Source organism: Mustela erminea, chromosome 5 (assembly GCF_009829155.1).
Source record: "Mustela erminea isolate mMusErm1 chromosome 5, mMusErm1.Pri, whole genome shotgun sequence".
Taxonomy (NCBI): Eukaryota; Metazoa; Chordata; class Mammalia; order Carnivora; family Mustelidae; genus Mustela; species Mustela erminea.
In genome coordinates, this window is record NC_045618.1 from 61,450,834 (window position 1) to 61,474,072 (window position 23,239).

The 23,239-nt window shown below is 45.4% G+C and overlaps 2 protein-coding genes and 1 long non-coding RNA gene across 10 annotated transcripts in view; 2 read left to right on the top strand and 1 right to left on the bottom strand.

Moving 5' to 3' along the window:
* Positions 1 to 7,478, top strand: part of LOC116590905 — a 41,245-nt gene extending 33,767 nt beyond the window's left edge. The window contains exons 3-5 of one of the 2 annotated variants that reach the window (XR_004285784.1): positions 583 to 706; positions 3,829 to 3,991; positions 5,800 to 7,478. This is a non-coding gene — a long non-coding RNA (uncharacterized LOC116590905). The remainder of the gene's footprint in view (positions 1 to 582; positions 707 to 3,828; positions 3,992 to 5,799) is intronic. The other variant, XR_004285783.1, reaches the window with a different exon arrangement.
* On the bottom strand, positions 4,391 to 14,387 carry CCDC32 (coiled-coil domain containing 32). Of its 6 annotated transcripts, none has more exons than XM_032343295.1 (4): positions 14,309 to 14,387; positions 12,658 to 12,913; positions 8,065 to 8,221; positions 4,391 to 5,063 (listed from the first exon to the last, which is right to left on the bottom strand). In XM_032343295.1, the coding sequence occupies exons 2-4, from the start codon at positions 12,899 to 12,901 to the stop codon at positions 4,925 to 4,927; spliced, it is 540 nt and encodes a 179-aa protein (XP_032199186.1). In that variant the 5' UTR covers positions 12,902 to 12,913; positions 14,309 to 14,387; the 3' UTR covers positions 4,391 to 4,924. The 6 variants fall into 6 exon arrangements, with proteins under 6 accessions (XP_032199186.1, XP_032199189.1, XP_032199187.1 ...); XM_032343298.1 differs by having other exon boundaries at positions 12,658 to 12,908; positions 14,309 to 14,381; XM_032343296.1 differs by having other exon boundaries at positions 14,105 to 14,357.
* A 2,756-nt stretch (positions 14,388 to 17,143) lies between these two features.
* Positions 17,144 to 22,300, top strand: RPUSD2 (RNA pseudouridine synthase domain containing 2). 2 transcript variants are annotated; one of them, XM_032343293.1, is made up of 3 exons: positions 17,144 to 18,027; positions 19,819 to 20,115; positions 21,065 to 22,300. In XM_032343293.1, exons 1-3 carry the CDS (start codon positions 17,401 to 17,403, stop codon positions 21,797 to 21,799), a joined length of 1,659 nt encoding a protein of 552 aa, XP_032199184.1. In that variant the 5' UTR covers positions 17,144 to 17,400; the 3' UTR covers positions 21,800 to 22,300. The 2 variants fall into 2 exon arrangements, with proteins under 2 accessions (XP_032199184.1, XP_032199185.1); XM_032343294.1 differs by having other exon boundaries at positions 17,144 to 18,000.
* Positions 22,301 to 23,239: the final 939 nt, after the last annotated feature.

The window sequence follows — 23,239 nt, forward strand, 5'->3', positions numbered from 1 at the left end:
GAGGGTTTTTCTGGGCTCCTGCTCTGCCCTCAGCTTCTCAGCCATCCCCACATGCCTGCCCCTCCATCAGCAATGGACTGCTGTTGCTTGCCATGTGCTGGTAGGCTCCTGAAGGGGCAGGACACGCAGTGGGGGTGGGCTGAGGATGTGTGTGTCTGTTATCCAGGTTCTGCTTTAGTCTTAGACAACATCCCGAGGGCAAGAGTGAGGCTTTCCCCCCACTCCCTCTGAAAGCCAAATTCTGCCTTCTATCTGTGGTTGGTTTGGGGTGGCCCAAGTTTCTTGCCCTCCCCCACCCACCCCGGAGACCAGACCCTTGCTTGAATCTTCAGCCCATGATTGTTTCCTGCTTTCCCGTTGGGATAGAGGGATTTTGCTTCCGTTCTTACTCACTGAAGCAATGGATCTTTGGCTGTGTTAAAGAAGGGCAAAAAGGTTTTGACTCCTCACCCAGAAGCAGGTGAGTTTTGCTTTTATCACTCCCCCGAAGCAAGACTCCATTGCCCCTTCCCCAGGGGCTTAAGGCTTTGGTTTATAAGAGGATTGCAGAAGCAGCTGAGGCTTTTTGCCTTCCCTCAGCAGCTGCCTTACCAAGTCCTGCGTGCTGGCACCACCACCTTGGAGGAGGAAAGCCCTCCCCCATTTCCTGCCCTGCTCCCACTCTTCCTCAGAACCTCAGAGGAAGGCCTATGGAAGAAAGCTTATCGTGAGTACAACTCTCCCGTGTCTGGAATAGTCTCCAGCTATTCGAAACTGACATGTGAGCCCACGTGTAGCCTTTTAACTTGTTAAATTTTTTGTTGGTTTCCTCTTACTCATGTGTAGTCAGCCACCTCTTTCGTCCATGCTGTTTTTCTGTTTTGTTTTAAGATTTTATTTATTTATTTGACACAGATAGACACACAAGTAGATAGAGAGACAGCACAAGTAGATAGAGTGGGAGGGAACACTGACCCAGTGTCCCGAGAGAGGAGTGTCTGTACTGTAGGATGAAAGGATGGGATGAGATTGACATGTCAGCCTTTGCAATCTGCCAAACAGGATTCTATTTGTTCTGTAACGGTGAAACAGTAACTTCAAAGAAATTAAGCCAGAAAATATAAATAAGGGAAAACTACAAGCCACCTAATTGCATTCTTCATTTGGACATACCATTGCCAAATGTGAATCTGTGCTTCCCTAATCAACTTAATCATGTGGTGTCCATGGCAGCCCTAACCGTCTTTCCAGATCCAAATCCGATCCTGTTACTGCTCCTCTTAAAATGACCCATTAGTTGGGCACCTGGATGGCTCAGTGGGTCAAGCGTCCCACTCTTGATTTCGGCTCTGGTCCTTATTTTGGGGTCGTGGGATCAAGTCCCACATCGGGCTCTGCGCTTGGCGTGGAATCTGGTTGTCCCTCTCCCTCTGCTCCCTCGTCCCTCAAGTAATAAAATGTTAAAAAAAAAAAAAAGAACCCAATAGCTCCTTCTTGCCCCAATAAAATCCAAGCTCCTTAACATGGCTTACAAAGCCCTTCACACCTGACCTTGTTTCTTAGTTTCCAACCTCACCTTTTGATGATTCCTCCTTTGTCCTTTATGACCCCAACTATACCGAACTACTTTCCAGTCTCTATTCCTTCTTCTGCCTTTAGGCCTATGTACATGCCGTTTTCCTCTTCTGGGACTTGACTATGCCCCCATGCTCCTCTCCCTCCATTCTCACAGCCGACCACTACCCATTTTTTCTGGACGCAGCTTCCCTAGAACAGCCTCTCTCCCACCTCCCACCCTGACTGGCCTAGGGCTCTCATAGCTCCCCGCACATGCTCTAAAGCAGCTATGCTAATGCCTTGATTCTGCAGCCCAAGCCCACATGATCAGCTAGGCCATCTCACTCCCTCCACCATTCCACGTGGGAAGGTGTGGTTTTGCTCTGTTCACCATGACGCACCGTGCAGGGGCTCAACAAATATGGCCTAGGCAAATGAATCTATGCCTTCAGTAACCCACTTCTGGGTTCAAGTACACAGCTCTCCCACACACCGAAGACTGCCATTGCAGTGTCCCATCTTGAATCTTCTAACTCAAGTAGGGCCAAAGCTGGTTGGAGTGTCTTGGAATTTTCAGGAAAATGTCTGCTTCCTGTGGCTGCAGCTTTTCTCAACCTTGGGGAGTGACTCCAAGGCAGGGCCAGGGAGTGGCTTCAGGGTGTTTCCTCCAGTGATAGTCCTGGTGGGCAGGCCTGCCTGGGAGGGACACAGCTTGGCAACAGCTGGTGGGTTGTTTGTTTACTTTCTGTGCCTACATCCAGAGCCTATTTCTGGAACAGGACTGGACACAAGTCTGTGCTATTCCAGCACCGATCTTACCAAGCCCTGGGTGATGAGCACCATGTGCCAAGAGAGAACAGTGGTGGTCACCCGTCACTTAGCTTATCTCCCTGGCTCTAACCCAGACTTCTTTGGGTATACGAAATCATTTCTGCTTTGCCCTACTGGTAATTGTCCTTACTTGGCTCTAAGGGTTAGCATTAAATATTGCTCTGTTTGCTCTGTTTCACTTGGGGTAATAAGAAAAGCCCTCTCAACTCAAATTTTACTGATTTGGGAAAGTGCTAACTGGAGCTCCTTTGGAATTGCCGGGGTCAAAGGAAACGAATCAGCATTTCTGGCCAATACAATTTTTCCTATGGTTAGTCGAATTTCTAAAAGGGAAATGCAACACAAAGAGGTCATTTGACTTATTTATATCACACGGTAAACCACAAGGCAGTAAAGATAGCACTCAAGACTCGAATTCAAGTTTAGTACCATTTCAATAGCTAAGTTAAGTCTGTATTATAGTAAGTCAGTTTGGGGAGCTAATATCAATTTTTTTTTTGGTAAATGGTGCTTCACTTTTTTTGAGAACCATCACTGGGCACCTGGTGGCTCAGCTGGTTAAGCATCTGACTCTTAATTTCAGCTCAGGTCTTGATCTCAGGACCGTGGGTTCAAGCCCCAAGCTCGGCATGGAGCCTGCTCCCCCATCCCCCAAAAAAGCGATCACTTAGGTTGTCACTTCTAAGCCAATCAGAAATCAGAATTGCAACTCACTGGACTCCCTTCTGTGGCAGTCTGCCTCTACTAAAAAGATAGGTGCGCAGGGAGCCGAAGATCTGGGAACTTTGTCCCAAACCCCACCCAGGTTTTCACATGGGGCTAAAACCCTTCCAGTCCCAAAGTTCCTTTTCGGTTCCTCTAACTCAATTCTCCACCTTCTCACACTAATATGTGTTTCCTAGGTAGAAAATGGGAGGTAGGGAAAAGGCAAAGCTAGAATCTCGCCTGAATTACAGAAACGCTATTTTCTGGTATGGATACATTCTCTGTCTGATGATGATGGGCTGCTCTTTAGAAAGTGTTTTGAGACCTTACCTCTTTTTCTCTTAAAAAAATTACTGAGAAGAGAGTGATTTTTGTTTATCATGCAGGGAGAAGAAAACTCAGTCTTTAAAAAAAAAAAATCTATCCATCCACCTGAAAGCCATCAGATGGCCCTGTAGGAAGAGTGTGGTCTAGCACCTGAACCCCGGGCGGGGATGGCAACCTGTAAGTCCAGGGCCAAGTGACTGTCAGTGTCTGGCTTCCTCAAAGTGTCTGGGGAACACAAAGGGTCACTCTCTATGTCAAAGGAATCCTGCTATTAAAAAGCAGGAGGAATAAAACTAAGACAATCAATTAAAAAAAAAGAATATATCTCCCCAAATTTATATAATTCAGCAAGTTTGTCAAACTACCTGGTTGATTCCTGTCCTTTCAAAGCAAATACTTGATTTAGATATGGGCACGTGTTCTCTGCAGATCTGGGGGTTGCCCTGCTTGTCATTAGGGACTTGAAACCTATTACCCAGGAAGAAGCTCCATGGAGCCACAGCCACAGAATCCTGGCCACAGAATCCCACCCTCAGAGCACCAAGGTCTGCCTTGTCGGAGGATGCATGTTAAAAATAGAAGAATGGCAAAGGTAATCTGCTCTCTTACATCATCGTTCACTTGTCTTTACCTCCCCACTGCCTGGGAGCATCTCTCTAGGTGCGGGAAGCAGGTCGAGAGCACCACACACACGACTATTCTCATGCGGAAAGTTTTATACAGACAACACAGGCTAAACAAGACCACTATAAAGGAGGGAAACACAGGCTCAGTCAGGAAAACTGCCACAAGTGAGCTTGGAACTATTCAGGAGTGGTGTCAAATACCAACAACATATTTATAAGTCTAATTTGAAGCCTGGCCCTTTTTAAGTGCAAGAGGAAGTTAGGGGAGAAACCATGCATGAAATCAAAAATAGACATGTACACACGAACACCTAAGTTTTCACACTTTTGCCCATTTTCTCCACAAAGAACAAACCAGACCCTAGAAAAGTGAAAAGCGCAGCCTCTTTTCCTCAAGTCCCTGTATTTATTACAAACTTCGAGAAGCCCCATGTGGGCTGTGGTTCCCAAGGAGGCAGACTTGATTCTCCTTGGCCCCACTCACCCCTGACAGTTAACCAAGGGAATGCTCAGAATGCAGGCAGGAACATCCAGAAGAGGGAAGAAAAAATATGGCTTACTTAGCTTATATATTAAACCCAAGGGTATTGGTTTCTCCAAATACTTTCATACTTGCTGCTTCGCTAAAGTCTTAGCGGACTTCTCACCTGCATCGACAGAGCTCAGGCAAGCTGTGAGACCCAGAGGAAAGCAGTATGTTGATCCAGCATGCACTGGGGCGGTCACTTTATCCGACAGTCACACACGCCAGCCCCAAGTCCTTGGGGGCCCACAGCTGTTTGCTTTGTTGAGTGGGAGGGTGGGCTTCCCCCCTCCCTAGATTTCTCCTTGCTGCTCCACGGAGCTCTCTGCTGTTCCCTCTGGACCCAAGACAGCTGCTCAGTGTGTGTGTGTGTAATTTATTGTTCCGCTGCTGCTGGCTTGTCCCCAGCCGCTGGCTTCTCAACCTGGGACTCCGGAGGAATCAGATACTGGACCTCCTCTGTACTGATGGCTACTTTATCTGGCTGGAGCCACCTCTTGAAATGTTCCAAGGTGCTAGGAGAGAGCAGGAGGATAGGGCGGCTGCGTCAGACCCGGCTGATTAATTACTTAATGATTATCTCAGTTACTCAAATGCTGCCTTCCCGCCCACCAACAATTTCTTTCTACAGTTGTTTTTCACTGCTAAGAGGGAACGGCGGGGAGGGGGGGGGTGGATGGGGATGACGATACCCCTCTGACAGCTGTGCATCCTGGCAGCTCAGCAGCATAATTTACCCCCTAGTGGGCACTGGCTATAAGCAGCACCAGGCCCCCTTCAAATGCACAGCCTCTGAAGGCCTGGCAAGAATAGCTGGAGAGGAGCTTATGCCTCGGTCCTGTCTTTTTTCCCTTAAAACCAGAGAGGGAATTGTCCAAGGGAGGAAACATTTAAATAAATGCCAAATTATTAGCAAGCATCTTGAAATCTCCCATACCTGAGGCACTCTGAGTCCATTATACTTAAAGCAGTTAGCTGCACAAAGTATCATTTTTGTGGGGGGTTTTTGTTTGTTTATTTCATCCTATAGCAAGTCCCCAAGATGGAAACATCTGCGTGGCAATTTCTCCAACAGAGAAATAGCCACTGTGCCAGAGGGCTCTTTTTGGGTTTGGATCTGTGAGGAGGGGGGGAAGGGTCCCCTCTCGCCTTCCTTAAGTACCCAAGACCCTCCACTCTAATGCTTACGAGATAAACATAGTAAACTATAAATGATGACAAATAACCGAAACCTTATTCTATGCTCTTCAGTAGCCCAAAGTCTTAAGCCAAGAGGTCAAGCCATCACCAGCAGGTTTCAGACGACTAAAATGGCAGAATCGTGTGATAGACAGGAGGATTTCTCAGCCCATTACTCCTCTGCCAAAGGCATTGCCATGAGGAGAGTCACATACCTGTGGCCTTCACATATGTGAAGAATCACAAGGTTCCACTATAAGATGGCCTCTGTTTAAAAAAGAAACTTTGAAATCTGCAAATAAATGCCTATCTACTGTTTCTGATGCGCTTGTTCTAACACTCATAGAAAGAAGTGTTCCCATAGACAGCTGCTCAGGGGAAAGGGTGCCCACAGCTCAGGGGCCCAGGGCACTCCAGGAGCATTTCATCTTCCTCTCCCATGCTTTTCACAGAATTGTTTCAGTTGCTTCTACAGAAAAGGGAACATCTTCGCATCATTGTAAGGTATTGACAGACACACAGAAACATTAACTCGAGCCTTGGTGCTGATCTGCTTTCAAAAGAATTCCTACTTGAGAATTGTGCAGGAGCAAATTTTGTCTTTTCTTCTCAGAACTGGAAAGGAGGCAAACATTCAAGGAGAGAGAGAAGAGAATACCAAATGATCGATGGGTTGGGAATGTGTGCATCTTCAAGTCTCTTGTGTTTGGTGGAGTTTAAGGCTCAACTGGGTTGAGTCTTCAGAGACAGAAAAGAGCAAATGTGTATGATTTTCTGAACCCTCAGAAGGTAGGTAGTTGGGCTGACCTTAGATGCCACATTAATTTCTGAAGAATCTGGGGGCACAATGATGCAGTATTTAAGACAATGTAAGTGAAAATGCTCTGTATGTTGAAAAGTAAGATGTAACTATCAAGTTTTATTCACCTACAGTCCCCCACTTCAGCAGCTGTTTTATCTGACATCATGGGACTTAATGTTAAGTCAATGTTAACGATGTGTTGCAAACTTAGGTGATGTTTCCCTAAGACCTTTTGTTAACATTCAGGCTTTTACTTCCCTCACCAATTTTTTATTCTGAATAATTTCTTACTGAACTTTAAAAGTCCAGTAGGACTAACACTCATGGCTAACATTTACATTGTACTTACCAGGTGCCCAGGTCTGTTCTAAGCACTTGAGACACTGTTACTCCTTTAACACCCTCAACAGCATGATAAGGGAAGAGCTACTATTCCCGCTTTACAGAGTAGGAAACTGAGGCACACCCAGGTTACTTTCTCAAGAACATACAACCAGGAAATGGCAGAGCCTCTTTCTCAGGTGTTGAGCACCGTTCCTCTCTTTGCGACAGAAAGCCCTCTCCTCCTCTCTGCATTCAGCCCACCTGCAGATACTCCTCAAGTCCTACCTTCTTCTCTGGCACAAACACCAGAGCCCACAGGGAGCTCAAGAGTCTCTCAACTCCCAAAGCATGTTCTGTCACTTCCACTCACCCAGCTCTTTTCTTATGCTGCCTTATTTCGTTAAGTATGTCTTTATAAAAATTTGTTGTCTCTCCCCAAATAGTTGTGGGGACCAAAAAAAAAAAAAAAAATGGGGGAGGGATACTAAAACTTCCTTACATCTCTCTGCCACCCCAGCACCCTCAGCCCCATAACGTCATGAGTAGTGCCTTCACACAGTAGATGCTTAAGAAATTAATTCATTTAGGGACGCCTGGGTGGCTCAGTTGGTTAAGCAGCTGCCTTCAGCTCAGGTCATGATCCCAGCGTCCTGGGATCGAGTCCCACATCAGGCTCCTTGCTCCACAGGGAGCCTGCTTCTCCCTCTGACTCTGCCTTCTACTCTGTCTGCCTGTGCTCGCTCTCGCTCGCTCTCTCTCTGACAAATAAATAAATAAAATCTTTAAAAAATAATAAAAAAAAAAGAAATTAATTCATTTAGTCTACACTAATTTGAATGCCTGCAATATGACAGGAACTCTCTAAGTCGATGGCGATTCAGGTAAGACACAGTTGCAGTTGTTGATCATTACAACTTTCTTAAGTATGCTGTGTACTTAGGAATGAAGACCGTGCTTTCTCCTCAATTCTGTTCAATCTCTGATCTAGATATAGGTGGAGTATTTACTCTTTTGCAAAAATAATTATCAACACCTGCTACTGGACTAAGCAAATAGCGCATCCGTCAAAAGGACGATTTTGAGCTTAGAAAAGCTGATATTGATATCAACCAGTATCTGGACTCAAATGTCACTCTCCCCGAATTGTTTAGAGAAACAGAAATGTCCCCAATGCAATGCTGTCACCTGGAACTGGACTGAGAACCAATTACCTCTCATCAGAATCAAGTCCATCCACAAAGAATTCTGATGCTAACTTCTCCTGCAGGAACCGATCCCAGCATTCCTTCTTGGCTTGGGCCAAGGTTCGAAGCATGTCCTTGGAAGTCACTTCCTGATTTAAACCTTTGATTCTTTTCAGCTTCTTCTCTAAAGAGAAGAGGAGAAGCAGCTTAACAAGGAAAGTGAATATGAAATAAAACTAAATCTGAAAGGCAAGGTGACAGGGGCATCTGGGTGGTTCAGACGGTTAAGTGTCTGCCTTCAGCTCAGGTAGTGATCTCCAGGTCTTGGGATCAAGCCCCAAGTCAGGCTCCCAGCTCAGCAGGGAGTCTGCTTCTCCCTCTCCCTCTGCCTCTGCCTCTCCCCTTGCTTGTGCTCTGTCTCTCTCTCTCTCTAATGAATAAATAAAATCTTAAAAAAATAAAATAAAATGCAAGGTGACAACTTAAAATTTCTCTCACTAATGAGTACATCCACACTCCCTGCAAAAAAGCCCATTTTTTTTAAGGACAGGTAAAGGGAAATATACATTTTTCTTTTTCCTTTACCATGTCTTAATTCTGTATTGTATCAAATACATTTTTAAACCCAGAAAGGAAAAAGGCCATAGGCTCTCATAAATAAATCAATGGCACGTTTTCTTTGAAATCGCAGAAGCCAGCAGGTATCTCTCCAATGCATTACTTGTTTTCCTTGGCTTGACATGTGTCAACTCCTTGAAAATAGTCTCTCTGAGGAGTTAATGGTTTTTCTTTCTCTTATAATGACAAGAAGTAGTTTCCAAATCTCATGAGAAAGAATTAGAGAAAATGATGAAAGATCCAATGGTTCATTACACACTAAAATTGACTTGATGAGAACTCAATAAGAAAAGACCTTTAAGATCTCTATCAGTGATTAAATTCTTGATTAAAGAAGGCAATCTCCCAACATTTCTAAAAGTTACTCAACTTGTGGCCTGGATGTTGGAACCTAATAAAAACAAACATCTTGTAATCCCAGTGAGAGTGGTCTACATGGCTTCCTGATGATAGATGTTTAATTACTCGCCTTTGCATTTTAAGTGTAATTTAGGAACAATTAAAGAATAGAAGGGGGACGCCTGGGTGGCTCAGTGGGTTAAGCCTCTGCCTTCGGCTCAGGTCATGATCTCAGGGTCCTGGGATCGAGCCCCACATCGGGCTCTCTGCTCAGCAGGGAGCCTGCTTCCTCCTCTCTCTCTCTCTGCTTGCCTCTCTGCCTACTTGTGATCTCTCTATCAAATAAATAAATAAAATCTTTAAAAAAAAAAAAAGAATAGAAGAAAGGGGATCACCATTTGCCTTCTTCTTTAATGTAGTCTTGCCTTCAATGATAATGAATGGGTAAATGATGGCCTTTTGGAAGGCCAGGGGGAATATCAAGCCCAGACCCAAATGAAACTTTATGATTTGCAATTCTGTTTTCATTGCTAAACAAGCCACATCAGCTAGCACCCACATATCAAAACAAAAAGCACCTTTAGTTGCTGCAAGTTACCACTAGGAGCTTACGCATGCAAAAAAATCTGTACTTGATAAATGTTAAATATTGGAGTTTTTGCCTTCTTGAGGATGTGAAAAGAATTACATGGATCTTACATTGAGCTGGCTAAGTTTTTAATTGCTGCTCATAGTGGAGCCTTTTTTTTTCTTTTTTTAAAGATTTATTTATTTGAGAAAGAGCATACATAGGCATGGGGGGGTGGGTAGCAGAAGGAAAGGTAAAGAGAGAACCTCAAGCAGATTCCCTGCCAGGTGCAGAGCCCAACCAGGGGCTCAATCTCATGACCCTGGGGTCATGACCTTGACAAAAATCACCAGTGGAATGCTCAAACTAATCCACCGAGGTGCCCCACATTCTTTTTGTTTCAGGTCTATCTGGGAATAAAAACAATCATTTTATTGTCTTGCCTTGGTTCTAAAGGTGGAAGGTACTCTTTGGGGCTTGAAAAAGTCTCCCCTCCCGCCCCATGGGGCGCCTGGGTGGCTCAGTGGGTTAAAGCCTCTGCCTTCGGCTCGGATCGTGGTCCCAGGGTCCTGGGATCAAGCCCCACATCGGGCTCTCCACTCAGCAAGGAGCCTGCTTCTTCCTCTCTCTCTGCCTGCTTCTCTGCCTACTTGTGATCTTTGTCTATCAAAGAAAAAAAAGAAAAAGTCTTCCCCTCTCTGAGTGTGCTCAGTCCCTAATTAGGTGTGATCTAAATTGTACAGGCAGAAAGAGGCACCCCTGCATACTCCCAGCCTGCCTGCTACTGTCTCCCAGATTCTGCCACAGGCAAAGAAATGGCTCTTATCCTTCAGAGAATGAAAACTTTTTTTTTTTTTTTAAGATTTTATTTATTTGACAGAGACACAGTGGGAGAGGGAACACAAGCAGGGGGAGTGGAAAGGGGAGAATCAGGCCTCCCGCAGAGCAGGGAGCCCGATGTAGGGCTCGATCCCAGGATTCTGGGATCATAACCTGAGCCGAAGGTAGAGGCTTAACAACTGAGTCACCCAGACACCCTTAGAATGAAAATTTTTCTTAAAGATTTTATTTGAAAGGGAGAGAGCACAAGCGTGGGAGTGGCAGAGGGAGAGGGAGGACATGGGGCTTGATCCCAGGACCCCAGGAACAGATCGTGACCTGAGCTGAAGGCAGATGCTTAACCGACTGAGCCACCCAGGTGCCCCCAGAGAATGAAATTTTAATCATCTTTTTTAAAAAAAAATTTTTAACATCTTAAAGTAATCTCTACCTCAGTGTGGAGCTCAAATTTACAACCCTGAGATCAAGAGCCAGGATCTACTGATTAGGCAGCCAGTTGCCCCTTAATCATGTTCTTAACTGATTTTAGAAAAGATCTGTGGAGTTTTTTTTGTTTTTTGTTTTAAAGATGTTTATTTATTTGACAGGTGGGGTGGGGGGGAGCAGGCTCCCTGCTGAGCAGAGAGCCCGATGCAGGGCTCGATCCTAGGACCCTGGGATCATGACCGAAGCAGAAGGCAGAGGCTTTAACCCACTGAGCAACCCAGGTGCCCTAAGATCTGTGGAGTTTTAACCTTCTGAACCAGTCTTCACCAATCAAATCATCACCAAATCCAAATCCATGAAAGTTTCTTACAACCCCTGGGCACAGAGTACCAACAAGCCATAGGATCTGGTTCTCCAGCTTTCTTAGACTGTTGCTGCTGCTTCTCCTTATTATCATTAAGCAGATGTTCTGACTGCCACAGAACAGAATTGTCAGCCTCCTTGGCCACAACTGCAAGTATTACTATCCTAACTTTGGTGGCTTCCAGAAAAATTTCACATTACACCTGGATGTTTCTTATTATCCATCATTCCACTTGTGTTTTTTCCACATCTTTTTCCTCCAGTACATCATTAACAGAACTCCTTTTGTTTTTCCAAGGTATTTCTTAGAGATCATGTAAACTCTATTCTGATTCTTTCTGCCCTTCCTCAAAAGCTTCTTCCTAAATTGCCTTTCCTTCCTCAAATGATTATTCCCAGGTTTGGTTTTGTGACACATAGATGAGCCTCATGGGTTTTTAATAATAAAAGGATACCACAATTCTAAAGCAATCACTTCCCTAAACTGATACATTTTTTTCCCCTCGCATGGGACAATCTGACTCTCTCTCCTATATTCGGAGTCTCTCTAAATACTAACACTTAAATACTAACACAAGACAGCTATTTGAGGAAATATTTAAAAAATTAAATGACTAAAGAAGAATTAAATGACTAACAAGAGGTAGAATGATTTTATGTCAACATGCTCCCACTCCAACAATCAATCCATTTAATATTATAGTTTTTTCATACAGTAGTTTTTCAATCTAAGAGTTTCATCAGAAATCCATGCACAGCTCTGGGGACCTTTTCTTTCAGGATGGAATAATGTTTGACACTTCTGAGTTATCTGAATATATGGGCAACCGATAATGGGCAAGAGGGTTCCACAGGATGCCAAGAAATGAAGCAGAATTCAGATGAAACAGAGGCAGGAGGTAAAAAGACTGTTTAAAGGGAAATACAAGGAAAAGGGTGCCCCTGGGGTGCCTGACTAGCTTAGTCAGTAGAGCATGCAACTCTTGATCTCAGGGTTGTATGTTCAAGCCCCACGTTGGGTATAGAGATTACTTAAAAAATAAAATCTTAAAAAAAAAAAAAAAAAAAAAGTAAAGGGTGCTCCTTCCCAACAGCCAACCCGAAACACCCCCTTAGAATTACATCTAACAAATACATGTGGTGAGGAAAAAAAATAATAATAATAGAGGGGCGCCTGGATGGCTCAGTCGGTTAGGTTAAGAGTCTGCCTTTGGCTCAGGTCATGATCTCGGAGATCTGAGCCAAGCCCCAAGTTCCCCACCACGGGCTCTCTGCTCCGCGGGGAGCCTTCTCCCCCTCACCCACCTGCGGCTCTTGTACTCTCTCACTCTCTCTCAAATAAATAAACTAAAAATCTTTTAAAAAAGAATAGAAACCAGGTGATGAAACTGAACTTCCACATGCCAACATGCTTCCTTAAAACCACCGACTTCTGATTAAAAAAAAAAAAAAGCCATCTAACTTACCTAGAGTTGCTAAATACACTTCTGAATCCTGCAAGGGAGCCCAAGGCTTTGTAGCCGGCTGAACAGCAGACTCTGGGGCGTCCCTTTGGCCTGTGCCCGCAGGGTAAGAATCCATAAAGGAGTCTGAGAAAGCATTGCTGGCACCATCTTCTTGGTCAGGATTTGGTAGACAGGAACAGATTTCAGCCCAAAGATCAGGGCCAGATCTTGTGGCTGTAGAGTCAATGCTCTCAAACATTTTCATTTGGAATCTGAGCTGAAAAACATGAAGGACTGGCTTTAAGGATATATTATAAGTATGCAGTACTCAGATATTTGTTCACCCAGCGAAAGAAGGTTATAGGCTTCTAAGAAGTTTCTCTAAACTTAAAATGTCTTTTATTAGATTCCTATGTTGCAAATATAAAGATGACAAAAGGGTAATCGGATTCCTCTTCTGGCTCTGCACTCAAGTTGTTTTCATAAAAAAGTTTCTTTTTAAAAATGAAATGCCTATAAGCCAGACACAAAAGGACAAAAAATGAATGATTCCACTTAAATGAAGTACCTACAGTCAAATTCATAGAGTTGTAAAATAGAATGGTGGTTGCCAGGGGTTTGGCAGAGGAGGGTATGGGAGTTACTTTTTCATGGGTACAGAGTTTAGTTTGGGAAGTTCTAGAGATGGATGATCGAGATGGTTGCACAACCAAATGTGTCACTGAACTGCACATCTAAAAATGGCTAAAATGGCAATTTTATATTATATATTTCATCACACACACACACACTTCTAAGACATTCCCAGTGGAGACAACCATGCTGCACTTCTTTCCAAAGATCTCCATCCTGTCCTAAGCCAATTAAATTCTGTTTTCAATAGGACACAGACTAAAGGCCTTGCAGAGTTCCAAATACATGAGGATAATAAAAATGCTTCTTGGTGAAAACTGTAAGAAATGTCGTAAGCAAAACTCCATCTGCTCATTACATGTAGAAAAGCTGGACTATATACCTTATTCTTATTTTATAAGTTCTTATTTTAATAGGCAGAAACACTGGAAGAGACATTTCCATCAGTTTACAATGAAGGAACTGAGGATCAGAAGGGTAACTAGTCAAGGGTCCCTTGCTGATATATGGTGATTCCTTGACTGGAAACCAGACCTGTGCCACTCCAAAATCCACGTTCTTATCCAATACCACACCGCCTGGGGCTTTCAAAATTATCTAGTCTTAACAAAATGGTTGACACCTTCTTTTCAGGAGGGACCTTTTAGATTAGGAAGGCTGCCTGAGGGAAGGTCTGAATAATTCCAGGAGTGACAGTTCAGGCAAAGCAGGCGCCTAGAAGAGGGGACAAATAAGTCACAGCGGCCCTGGAAGAACTGATGCCAGGGTCCATGATAAACCCCCATCCCCACCCCGAATTCGTTTGAACCCACCCAAACCAAAACTTTCCTCGCACCCGGGCCCGGGTCCTTTCCCCCTCCTCCTTAGAAGTCCAGTACAGCGCAGGGAATCCTGGCGTTCAGACCCGGGGCTCAGACATTCTGGGCTCACAAACTGGCTGGAGGGGAGAAGTCAGACCCCGAGGTTCCTCCGTGGTATCCTGGGATGGGCCTGGGGCCGAGGATCTAAAACGCTGGGCACCTTGACCCTCTTCACCTACCGCAAACGCGTGCCCACCAGCTCATAAACGCTCGGCTGAGTTCCGGCGCTGAAGGGTAGGAAGAAATAGGGGGGCGGAGTCTCCGAGTGACGGACCCCAGGAATCCTCCAACCACCGCCCAACCTGGCGATGTTCTGTGCGTGGATTGGCTCACAGGAGCTCGACCGGGTAAGGAAGTGAGGAACAGAGTGAGAAAAACAGGTAGGCGGGACTTGTCGCGGGGATACAGTGGAGTCACATGCCTCGGCCCCCACCTTCTCTGAGACAGGTTCCACTAGCGTCTTACCTGAGCGTTCCGACCCCCGGAGACCGAGCCTTCGGGCCATCCTCCTCTCGGAGAGGGAAGCCCAGTTGCCCAGGTCTTTGAGTTTTCTTGGTTACCTGAGCAAATTCACCTCGGGAATCCTCTGCGTTGGTGTTTTGTTTCTGAAAATTTCATCCCTTTACTCCCCAAATTAGAGCACTCCGGCGGCTCGAATGGGGAAGGAGGAGATTACTTTCCTTAGTCTTACAGGAGACCCAGGTCCCATTAGCCAAGTTAGGCTTTCTTTTATTCATTTAGTCAATAGACACCGAGCACCTCCTGTTCTAAGACTTGTGTTAAGCGGTAATTCAAGACCGGTAAGAGTTTGTATGGGTCCCAGAGTCTTCACAGCTAAATGTAGGAAGGTGCACCATAGGGGTAGGCAATTTTACAAATAACAGCAAAGAGTTATAGAAGATATGACAGAAGTGTGGCCAGTGTACATAAAGGAGAGAATGGTAAGGGAGTATGTCAGATTTTTTAAAGAAGATGACTTTTGGGGTGCCTGGGTGGCCCTGTCATTTAAGCGTATAACTTGATCTCAGCTCAGATCTTGATCTCAGGGTTGTGAGTTTGAGCCCTGCTTTGGGCTCCACGCTGGGGGAAAAAAAAATAGAAGAAGATGGAGATGTCTTTTTTATATCTTTCAGAGCTTAACATTTCCCTAAGATGCAACCCTTCCTCCCCTACTCTCCACCTCCAGTTTCCAGGCCAGTTACTCTCTCCCAAAGAAACATGTGACCAAAGGCATTAGCCAACCATCAGTAGACATAACTTGACTGAGGCTATAGCCTTTAGATGTATCCAAAGCCAATCAGCGTAGTTATGGTAAGTAATTACCACCATATAAAAGGGAACTCTGAGGAACTCTGCTGTTCATATTTATAACCATCCTTCACCATCCTTAGCATATGCAAACAGAAAGAAGTGGAAAGCAAGAAGATTAGAAAGCAAAGGAGCAAATAATAGGCAAGATTTTTTCAGGGTTTATTCATAGGAAATAAGTAGGTAGTTGGGGGACAAGTCTATGAATGAGAGATTCCCCAGAGTCCTCCAACTGACACTGGAACTGGAGACCTGAATCTGGCAGCATCTGATTCATAGAAAGGGTCACTGTCATAGGTTTACAGGTGTTTCATCAAGCTACTCTATGACCTTTAAACTCATGCCCTTTTCTCTGATAATCTGCTCACCAAACTCTTGATTACAAATGTAGCTTCTCAAATATCTTGAACAAAAATGAGGGTGTCTTGGATGCATGGGAGGCACATTCAATTAAGCATCTGCCTTCGGCTCAGGTCATGATCTCAGGGTCCTGGGATTGAGCCCCATGTCCAACTCTCTGCTCAGCAGGGAGTCTGCTTCTCCCTCTCCCTCTATGTTCAAAGGCATTGGGGGATTTCCTGAGTCCCTTGGTGAGGTTTAGACACTGTTCTTGCTGTATATACATAGATACTGCAGCTGGCATTGCTGACTGACCGCTGGACACAAGAATCTCCCCTACTGTTAGCTCTCCGAATCAGATGTTTCCAATGCTATCTTGTCACACACGGGCTCTACACTGTGCCTGCTTCCTCTACTGTGTGCCTCTGAACTCATGGCCCTGACTGATCAATGGAGCCCAGGTGATGAATACCCAAGCTGTAAGGGAATCTGAGAAGTCCAGTTTCTGGTTTCCACATCTTATAATGTGGGAAATCCCTCACACAAAAGAAGAGTGTTAAGAAGATGCTGGATATGCCCCCAAAATGACAAATGTCTACTCTACATGGTCTGTACCAGTGCTTCTCGAATGTTAATATACAGACATAACATCTGAAGATATTGTTAAAATACAGATTCTCATTCAGTAGTTCAGGAGGAAAGAAGGAACAAGATTCTGCAGTTCTAGCAAGTTTCCAGGTGTTTCCCATGTTGCTAATCCAGAGACTGCATTTTGAGGAGCAAGGCTTTATACAATCCCACAAGGACTTCCTCTCTAGAATATCTTCCAATATCTCATTCCTTGTCTGTGCTTCAGACACATTAGGAAAAACATTCTTTAAAAAAAAAAAAAAACTTTATTGAAATAGAATTCATATTCCATACAATTCACCCTCTTGTCATGTAGCTGGTTCACAGAGGCCTGTCTTCTCTTGATTTGGCTGTTTCTGAACCTGTTCTCCAGCTCTCTTTATTTTATGAGGCACTAATACCCTGTCAGTAATTTCCTCTCTGATTAAGTTAACCAGAGTTGGTTTTGTATTTTGCATTTAAGAACGCTGACAAATACTTCTGATCCACTTGCCGTTTTAACCGGACAGGAGCATATGGAAGGCAAATGGGAGCTTTCTCATCCTTCTCAGGAAGGATATATGTGAAGACATTTTTTCTGGGCTGTGCATGTTTAGATACACATATAACGTTTTTATTGAGTTATAAGTCAGTATAATATTCACCCTTTAAAGTATATAACACCGCCCTTCTTAGTATATTGAGTTCAGCAATCCTCATTCTGATTTGTTTTGAATAAAACTCCTTTCATTTTCCAGATCCAAAGGACTTTGGGCGTTATCTACATGGAATCTACACTTTTGATGAGTCACTCTCACAGCCTCCCCACTGAACTGACTCCTATATTCACTCTCACTGCTTCTCAACCGGCAACTCAACACATTCTACCCCAGTCATTCAACTCCCTCCGTCCCTCCCTCTCTTTTCAGTCCCCGCCTCGACACTGGGCCTCGCTGATTGGCTCGTGCCCGGTGACGTCCTCACATCGCGACCCAGCACCTGGGGCCGGCTTGTCATGTGGCCGGGCGGCTGCCGGTGGCTCCCAGTTCTTCTACAAGGGTACCTCAACCTCTGGCGCCTCACCTCTGCCAGGACTTGGGGTAGTTGTTGGGGTCCGATGGCGGAAACATTCTCGACCGGGGCCGAGGCAGCGAGTGGGCTGAGGGCTCCGGTTCAACAAAACGGAGACGCAGGTGGCGATGCAAGGGGTGAGCGGACCTCCGGGAGTCCGAAGCCTGTGGACGCGGGAGTGGAGCCGCCCCAGGAGGTCGGGAAGCAGACCCCAGTGAGCGGGGAGCAGGCCCCGGTTGCCCCTTCGGGTCCAGGCAAGCGTAAGAAGCGACGGGACGCCACCAGGGAGCGCGTCGTGCCACCCCCGAAGAAGCGGCGGGCAGGGGTGAGCTTCAGCGATGAGCATTTTGCAGAGACCAGCTACTACTTCGAAGGCGGCCTGCGCAAAGTACGGCCTTATTACTTTGACTTCCGGACCTACTGCAAGGGCCGCTGGGTGGGCCACAGCTTGCTCCACGTCTTCAGCACCGAATTCCGAGCCCAGCCCCTGGCCTACTATGAGGCCGCAGTCCGGGAAGGGCGCCTGCATCTCAACGAGGAGCCGGTACAGGACCTCAGTATTGTGCTCAAGGTGGAGTCCTGATGGGGCCGACCGGAAGTGGGCGCGAAAAGGGGGCAGGGGTCTTTTCAGAGTTAATAGGGCATAGATACTGAAGTGAAATCGAGGTAATCCTGAGCCGTTTTCGCTTTCACTTGGAACACTCTTTTATCTCACTCCTCTTATCCCATCTCCGCAAAAGTAGTCTGCTTCAAAACTCTGCTCATATATCCCCTGCATCCAGGCGGCTTCATTGTTTCCGGGGAACAGAAGTTGAAATTCTTAAAGCTCGTTTTGTGCACTGTCTTGTGGCACTGGCACTGATCGTATGTTGCGCTGTAGATTTTTGTACAAATAGTAATGATCGAGCCTGTCGTTTATGTCTCCTTACTGTGTGCTGGCACAGAGGTAAGCGTTTTAGTACTTAATATTAAATTCTAACGACAGCCGTGTGGGGTAGGTATTGCCTCCTCATTTTACCTGTGAGGAAACAAAACTAAGGTAAACTTCAGAGAGGTTAAGTACCTGCCCCAGTGTGACCTCCAAAGCCTGTGTTCTTGTAACTACTACTTATTTATCATAGATCCTGAGACGATGGAATTGGGAAATGTCAGGTAGAGAGACTAGAACTGTCTAGCCCAGTGCTTTGACCTTTTCACATTCCATCACAGCTAAGATTTACCAGACACCCTGTCAGTAACACTTTGTTGTGAGGGGAGACAAGGTGATTTCAGCATTTGGGGAATGAGTGGTTTGAATCCCCTCTCCCATCTCTCTTTTGAGAAGTACAGGCCTGGCCTAATCCTCACATTTTTCGATGAGGAAACTGAGGCCCAGAGAAGTTAAGTGACATGCAGTGAGCCTGTGGCAAATCCAAGTCTAGAGACCTGATGTTTGGACTTACAGTTTAGTGTTACTTGTTCAAAGTCACAATATATAAGTGATGATTTTATGGAGCTTTTTCTCCTCCTTTTAGAAAACTTTACCTTTTTTTTTTTTTTTTTAAGATATTCATTCATTCATTCATTTTAAGAGAGAGACAGAGAGCAGGGGGAGCGGCAAAGGGAGAGGGAGAGAATCCCAAGTAGACTCCCCTCCCAGTAGGGATCCCTAGGTGGGGCTTGTTCCCACCACCCCAAGATCATGTCCCCAGCAGAAATCAAGAGCTAGACGCTCAACCGAGTCACTCAGGCACCACAGAAAACTTTATCTTTTTTTTTTTTTTTAAGATTTTATTTATTTATTCAACAGACAAGAGATTGCAAGGAGGCAGAGATGCAGGCAGAGAGAGAGGAGGAAGCAGGCTCCCCGCTGAGCAGAGAGTCCAATACGGGGCTCAATCCCAGGACCCTGAGATCATGACCTGAGCCGAAGGCAGAGGCTTTAACTAACTGAGCCACTCAGGTGCCCCAGAAAACTTTTATTTTTTTATTTTTTTTTAAAGATTTTATTTATTTATTCGACAGAGAGAGAGATCACAAGTAGGCAGAGAGAGAGAGGAGGAAGCAGGCTCCCTTCTGAGCAGAGAGCCCGATGTGGGACTCGATCCCAGGACCCTGAGATCATGACCTGAGCCAAAGGCAGCGGCTTAACCCACTGAGCCACCCAGGCACCCCCCAGAAAACTTTTAAATGTAACTTTTCCAATGCCTGCCCTCTGCCTGTATGTCTGTGTATTTTTATACGATGAATACACTATGCACGCTGTATTTTCTGCTGAAGGATGTACTGTGACCATTCTGTGTCAGTTAGGAACAGGAAGCTGTGTGAGGTTGATGACAGGTTGCTCGGCCCTGTTCTGATGAGTTGCCTGTGTCATTTGCAGGATAATGACTTCTTGAGGAACCGGGTTCACAGGCATGAGCCACCAGTCACAGCAGAGCCTGTCCGCCTGCTTGCTGAGAATGAGGATGTGGTGGTTGTAGACAAGCCTTCTTCCATTCCTGTCCACCCTTGTGGCCGGTTCCGACATAACACTGTCATCTTCATCCTGGGCAAGGAGCACCAACTCAAAGAGCTACACCCATTGCATAGGCTTGACCGCCTTACCTCGGGGGTCCTCATGTTTGCCAAGACAGCGGCTGTCTCAGAGAGGATTCATGAGCAAGTTCGGGACCGGCAGGTGAGCTGGGCTTTTGTCTCCTGCATGCCATTTCCTGGGCTCACGAATGCTCTATGTCAAAAGTGTTTCACTGATTTCTGTTGAAGTGGGCCTTCATGTTATCTGGCCAACCTTCCTATCCTCAGGAAGGTCAGCACTGAAAATACCAAAGACAGGTTATTATTTCTTCTGTTTCTGGTTTGTTTGTTTTTTTTTAAAGATTTTATTTATTTATTTGACAGAGAGAAATCACAAATAGGCAAAGAAACAGGCAGAGAGAGGGGGAAACAGCCTCCCTGCTGAGCAGAGAGCCCAATGCCGGGTTTGATCCCAGTACCCTGGGATCATGACCTGAGCCAACCTGAGCCAAAGGCTGAATCTTAACCCACTGAGCCACCCAGGCGCCCCATCTCTTCTGTTTCAAAAGCTCCTTAGAGAGGCATATACACAGCCTCTGTTGGTAGTTTGCTGTTTGGAAGTTTCAAAGTGCTGACCAGCTGACCAAGGTGTTTTTTATTTTGTTTGTTTTTTTATGCTGAAGGTTTTTAAGATTGTGGTGAGAACCTACTTGGTAGAAAGATTCTGGATGAGGCTGAAGAAGCTTGGGTAGAAGAGTTAAATGGTGGTGACTGTGGTCTTAAGACTTGTAGTTCCAGATCTGATTGTGATACAGATAGTGTTTACTATGTACCAGGCTCAGCTCAGTACAAAGTACATTAGAGTCTAAGTTACTGAATCCTTTTAACAGTCCGGTGAAGTCAATGCTTTTCTAGTTTTAATGTTTTCTGGACAAGTTAATGGGGTTTGAAGAGGCTAAGTATTATATCCAGAATCATGCAACTGGGAAATGGTGTATTGGGGTTTGCATCCTCTTCCATCTGACACTGCTGCATTTCCCATCACTGTATTGGGTCTGAACTTCATGAATTTAGGCTTTGTGCTGACTTTATCCCTCTTCCCTCCTATGTAGCTGGAGAAGGAATACGTGTGCCGGGTAGAGGGGGAGTTCCCCGCTGAGGAAGTGACCTGCAAGGAGCCCATCTTGGTGGTATCTTACAAGGTAGGGGTGTGCCGTGTAGATGCTCGGGGCAAGCCCTGTGAGACAGTGTTCCAGAGACTGAGCTACAACGGCCACTCCAGTGTGGTGCGGTGCCGGCCCCTCACAGGCCGCACTCACCAGATCCGAGTTCACCTCCAGTTCCTGGGCCACCCCATCCTCAATGACCCCATCTACAACTCAGTTGCGTGGGGCCCCTCTCGGGGCCGGGGCGGCCACATTCCCAAGACAGATGAGGAACTGCTTCGCGACCTTGTGGCAGAGCACCAGGCCAAACAGAGCCTGGATGTGCTAGATCTCTGTGAGGGCGATCTGTCCCCAGGACTCATAGGCTCTTCAGCTCCCTCCTCAGAGCTGGGCAAGGACCACCTAGGAGAGTTGGCCGCATCTGCCCAGAAGATGGATGGAGCAGTTGAGGCAGCTCCTCAGGTTCTGGACACAATGGCCTTGGCACCAGAAAAGGCAGCTGAAACAGATGTTGTGAATCAAGAGATAGACCCTCTCTGCGAAGAGTGCCGGCTGGTGCGCCAGGACCCCTTGCCCCAGGACCTTGTGATGTTCCTGCATGCTCTGCGCTATAAAGGGCCAGGGTTTGAGTATTTTTCACCGATGCCTGCCTGGGCACAGGATGACTGGCAAGAAGACTGAGGGCTATGGCCAATGGGAGGATTGCTGCTTGAATTGGAAAAGGAATGGGCCATGGAGTAGGAGCTGACCTCACGGCCTGGTACTCAGGGTTTCTACAGGAGTGAGGCTGGGCTCTGAAAGGATCTCCTTATACTTGCTACCTCCTTCTTTCCTCTCCCTCTAGCTAGAGTTAAGGAACTTGTTGGCTTGTAAATATATCCTTTTTTCTAACACCTTGTGTGTTGGGTTTTTTTTTTTTTAATTGAGGTAAAATTCACATAATGTACAATTAACCATCTGAAGATACACAGTTTAGTGACATTTAGTACATTCACAAGGTTGTGCAAGCATCACCTCACCTTGGAGGTGAGGTTTTAAAACATTTCCATCACCCAAACCCATACCCATTAAACAGTCACTCCCCATATCCCCTTCTCCTAGCTCTAGTTACCATTGATCTACTTTCTGTACGCATTTGTCTATTTTGGACTTTTCATATAAATGAAATCCTATAGTATGTGACCTTTTATGTCTGTCTTCTTTTGCTTAGCATAATGTTTTTAACTTCTGTCCAATTTATAGCATGTATCAGTACTTTGTTCCTTCTTTTTTTTTTTTTTTTAGATTTTTATTTATTAAGAGACTATGCACATGCATAAGAGAGCACAAGCAGGGGGAGAGGCAGAGGGAGAAGCAGACTCCCTGCTGAGCCTGTGAGGCTCTACCCCAGGACCCTCAGCCTAACTGAGTCACCCAGGCTCTCCACTACTTCATTCCTTTTTATGGCAGAATAATACTCCATATGGGTATACCACATTTGTATATCCATCAGTTGATGGACATTTGGGTTGTTTCCACCTTTTGGCTATTGTGAGTAGTGCTGTTATGAACATTCATGTATAAGTTTGTGTTTGAATAGATGTTTTCAGTTCTTTGAGTATATACTAAGGAATGGAACTGCTAGATCATATGGTAATTCTATTTTTAATATTTTGAAGAATCACCAAACTGTTTTTCCACAGTGGCTGAGCCATTTTACATTCACAAGGATTTCAATTACTCTATCCTCAGCAAGACTTGTTACTTTTCATTGTTTTGATTATAACCAGCCTAGTGGGAGTGAAGTGTTCTTGCATTGTGGTTTTGATTTTCATTTCCCTGTTCAGCATCATTGCATGTGCTTCCTGGCTATTTTTATATCTTTGGAGAAATGTCTGTTCAAATCTTTTGTCCATTTTTTTTTTTAAGATTTTATTTATTTATTTGACAGAGAGAGAGATCACAAGTAGGCAGAGAGGCAGGCAGAGAGAGGAGGAAGCAGGCTCACCGCAGAGCAGAGAGCCCGATGCGGGGCTCGATCCCAGGACCCTGGGATCATGATCTGAGCTGAAGGCAGAGGCTTTAACCCACTAAGCCACCCAGGCACCTGTGCGGTAAGAACACTTAACATGAGATCTACCC

Excerpts from the sequence above, each read along its gene's own strand:
- CCDC32 (XM_032343295.1), bottom strand. The coding sequence starts at position 12,901 with ATGAAAATGTTTGAGAGCATTGACTCTACAGCCACAAGATCTGGCCCT. Across the intron at positions 8,222-12,657 it reads AGTGTATTTAGCAACTCTAG|AGAAGAAGCTGAAAAGAATC; the intron begins GTAAGTTAGATG and ends TCTTCTCTTTAG. Across the intron at positions 5,064-8,064 it reads GGACTTGATTCTGATGAGAG|CACCTTGGAACATTTCAAGA; the intron begins GTAATTGGTTCT and ends GCTCTCTCCTAG.
- RPUSD2 (XM_032343293.1), top strand. The coding sequence starts at position 17,401 with ATGTGGCCGGGCGGCTGCCGGTGGCTCCCAGTTCTTCTACAAGGGTAC. Across the intron at positions 18,028-19,818 it reads ACCTCAGTATTGTGCTCAAG|GATAATGACTTCTTGAGGAA; the intron begins GTGGAGTCCTGA and ends TGTCATTTGCAG. Across the intron at positions 20,116-21,064 it reads AGCAAGTTCGGGACCGGCAG|CTGGAGAAGGAATACGTGTG; the intron begins GTGAGCTGGGCT and ends CCTCCTATGTAG.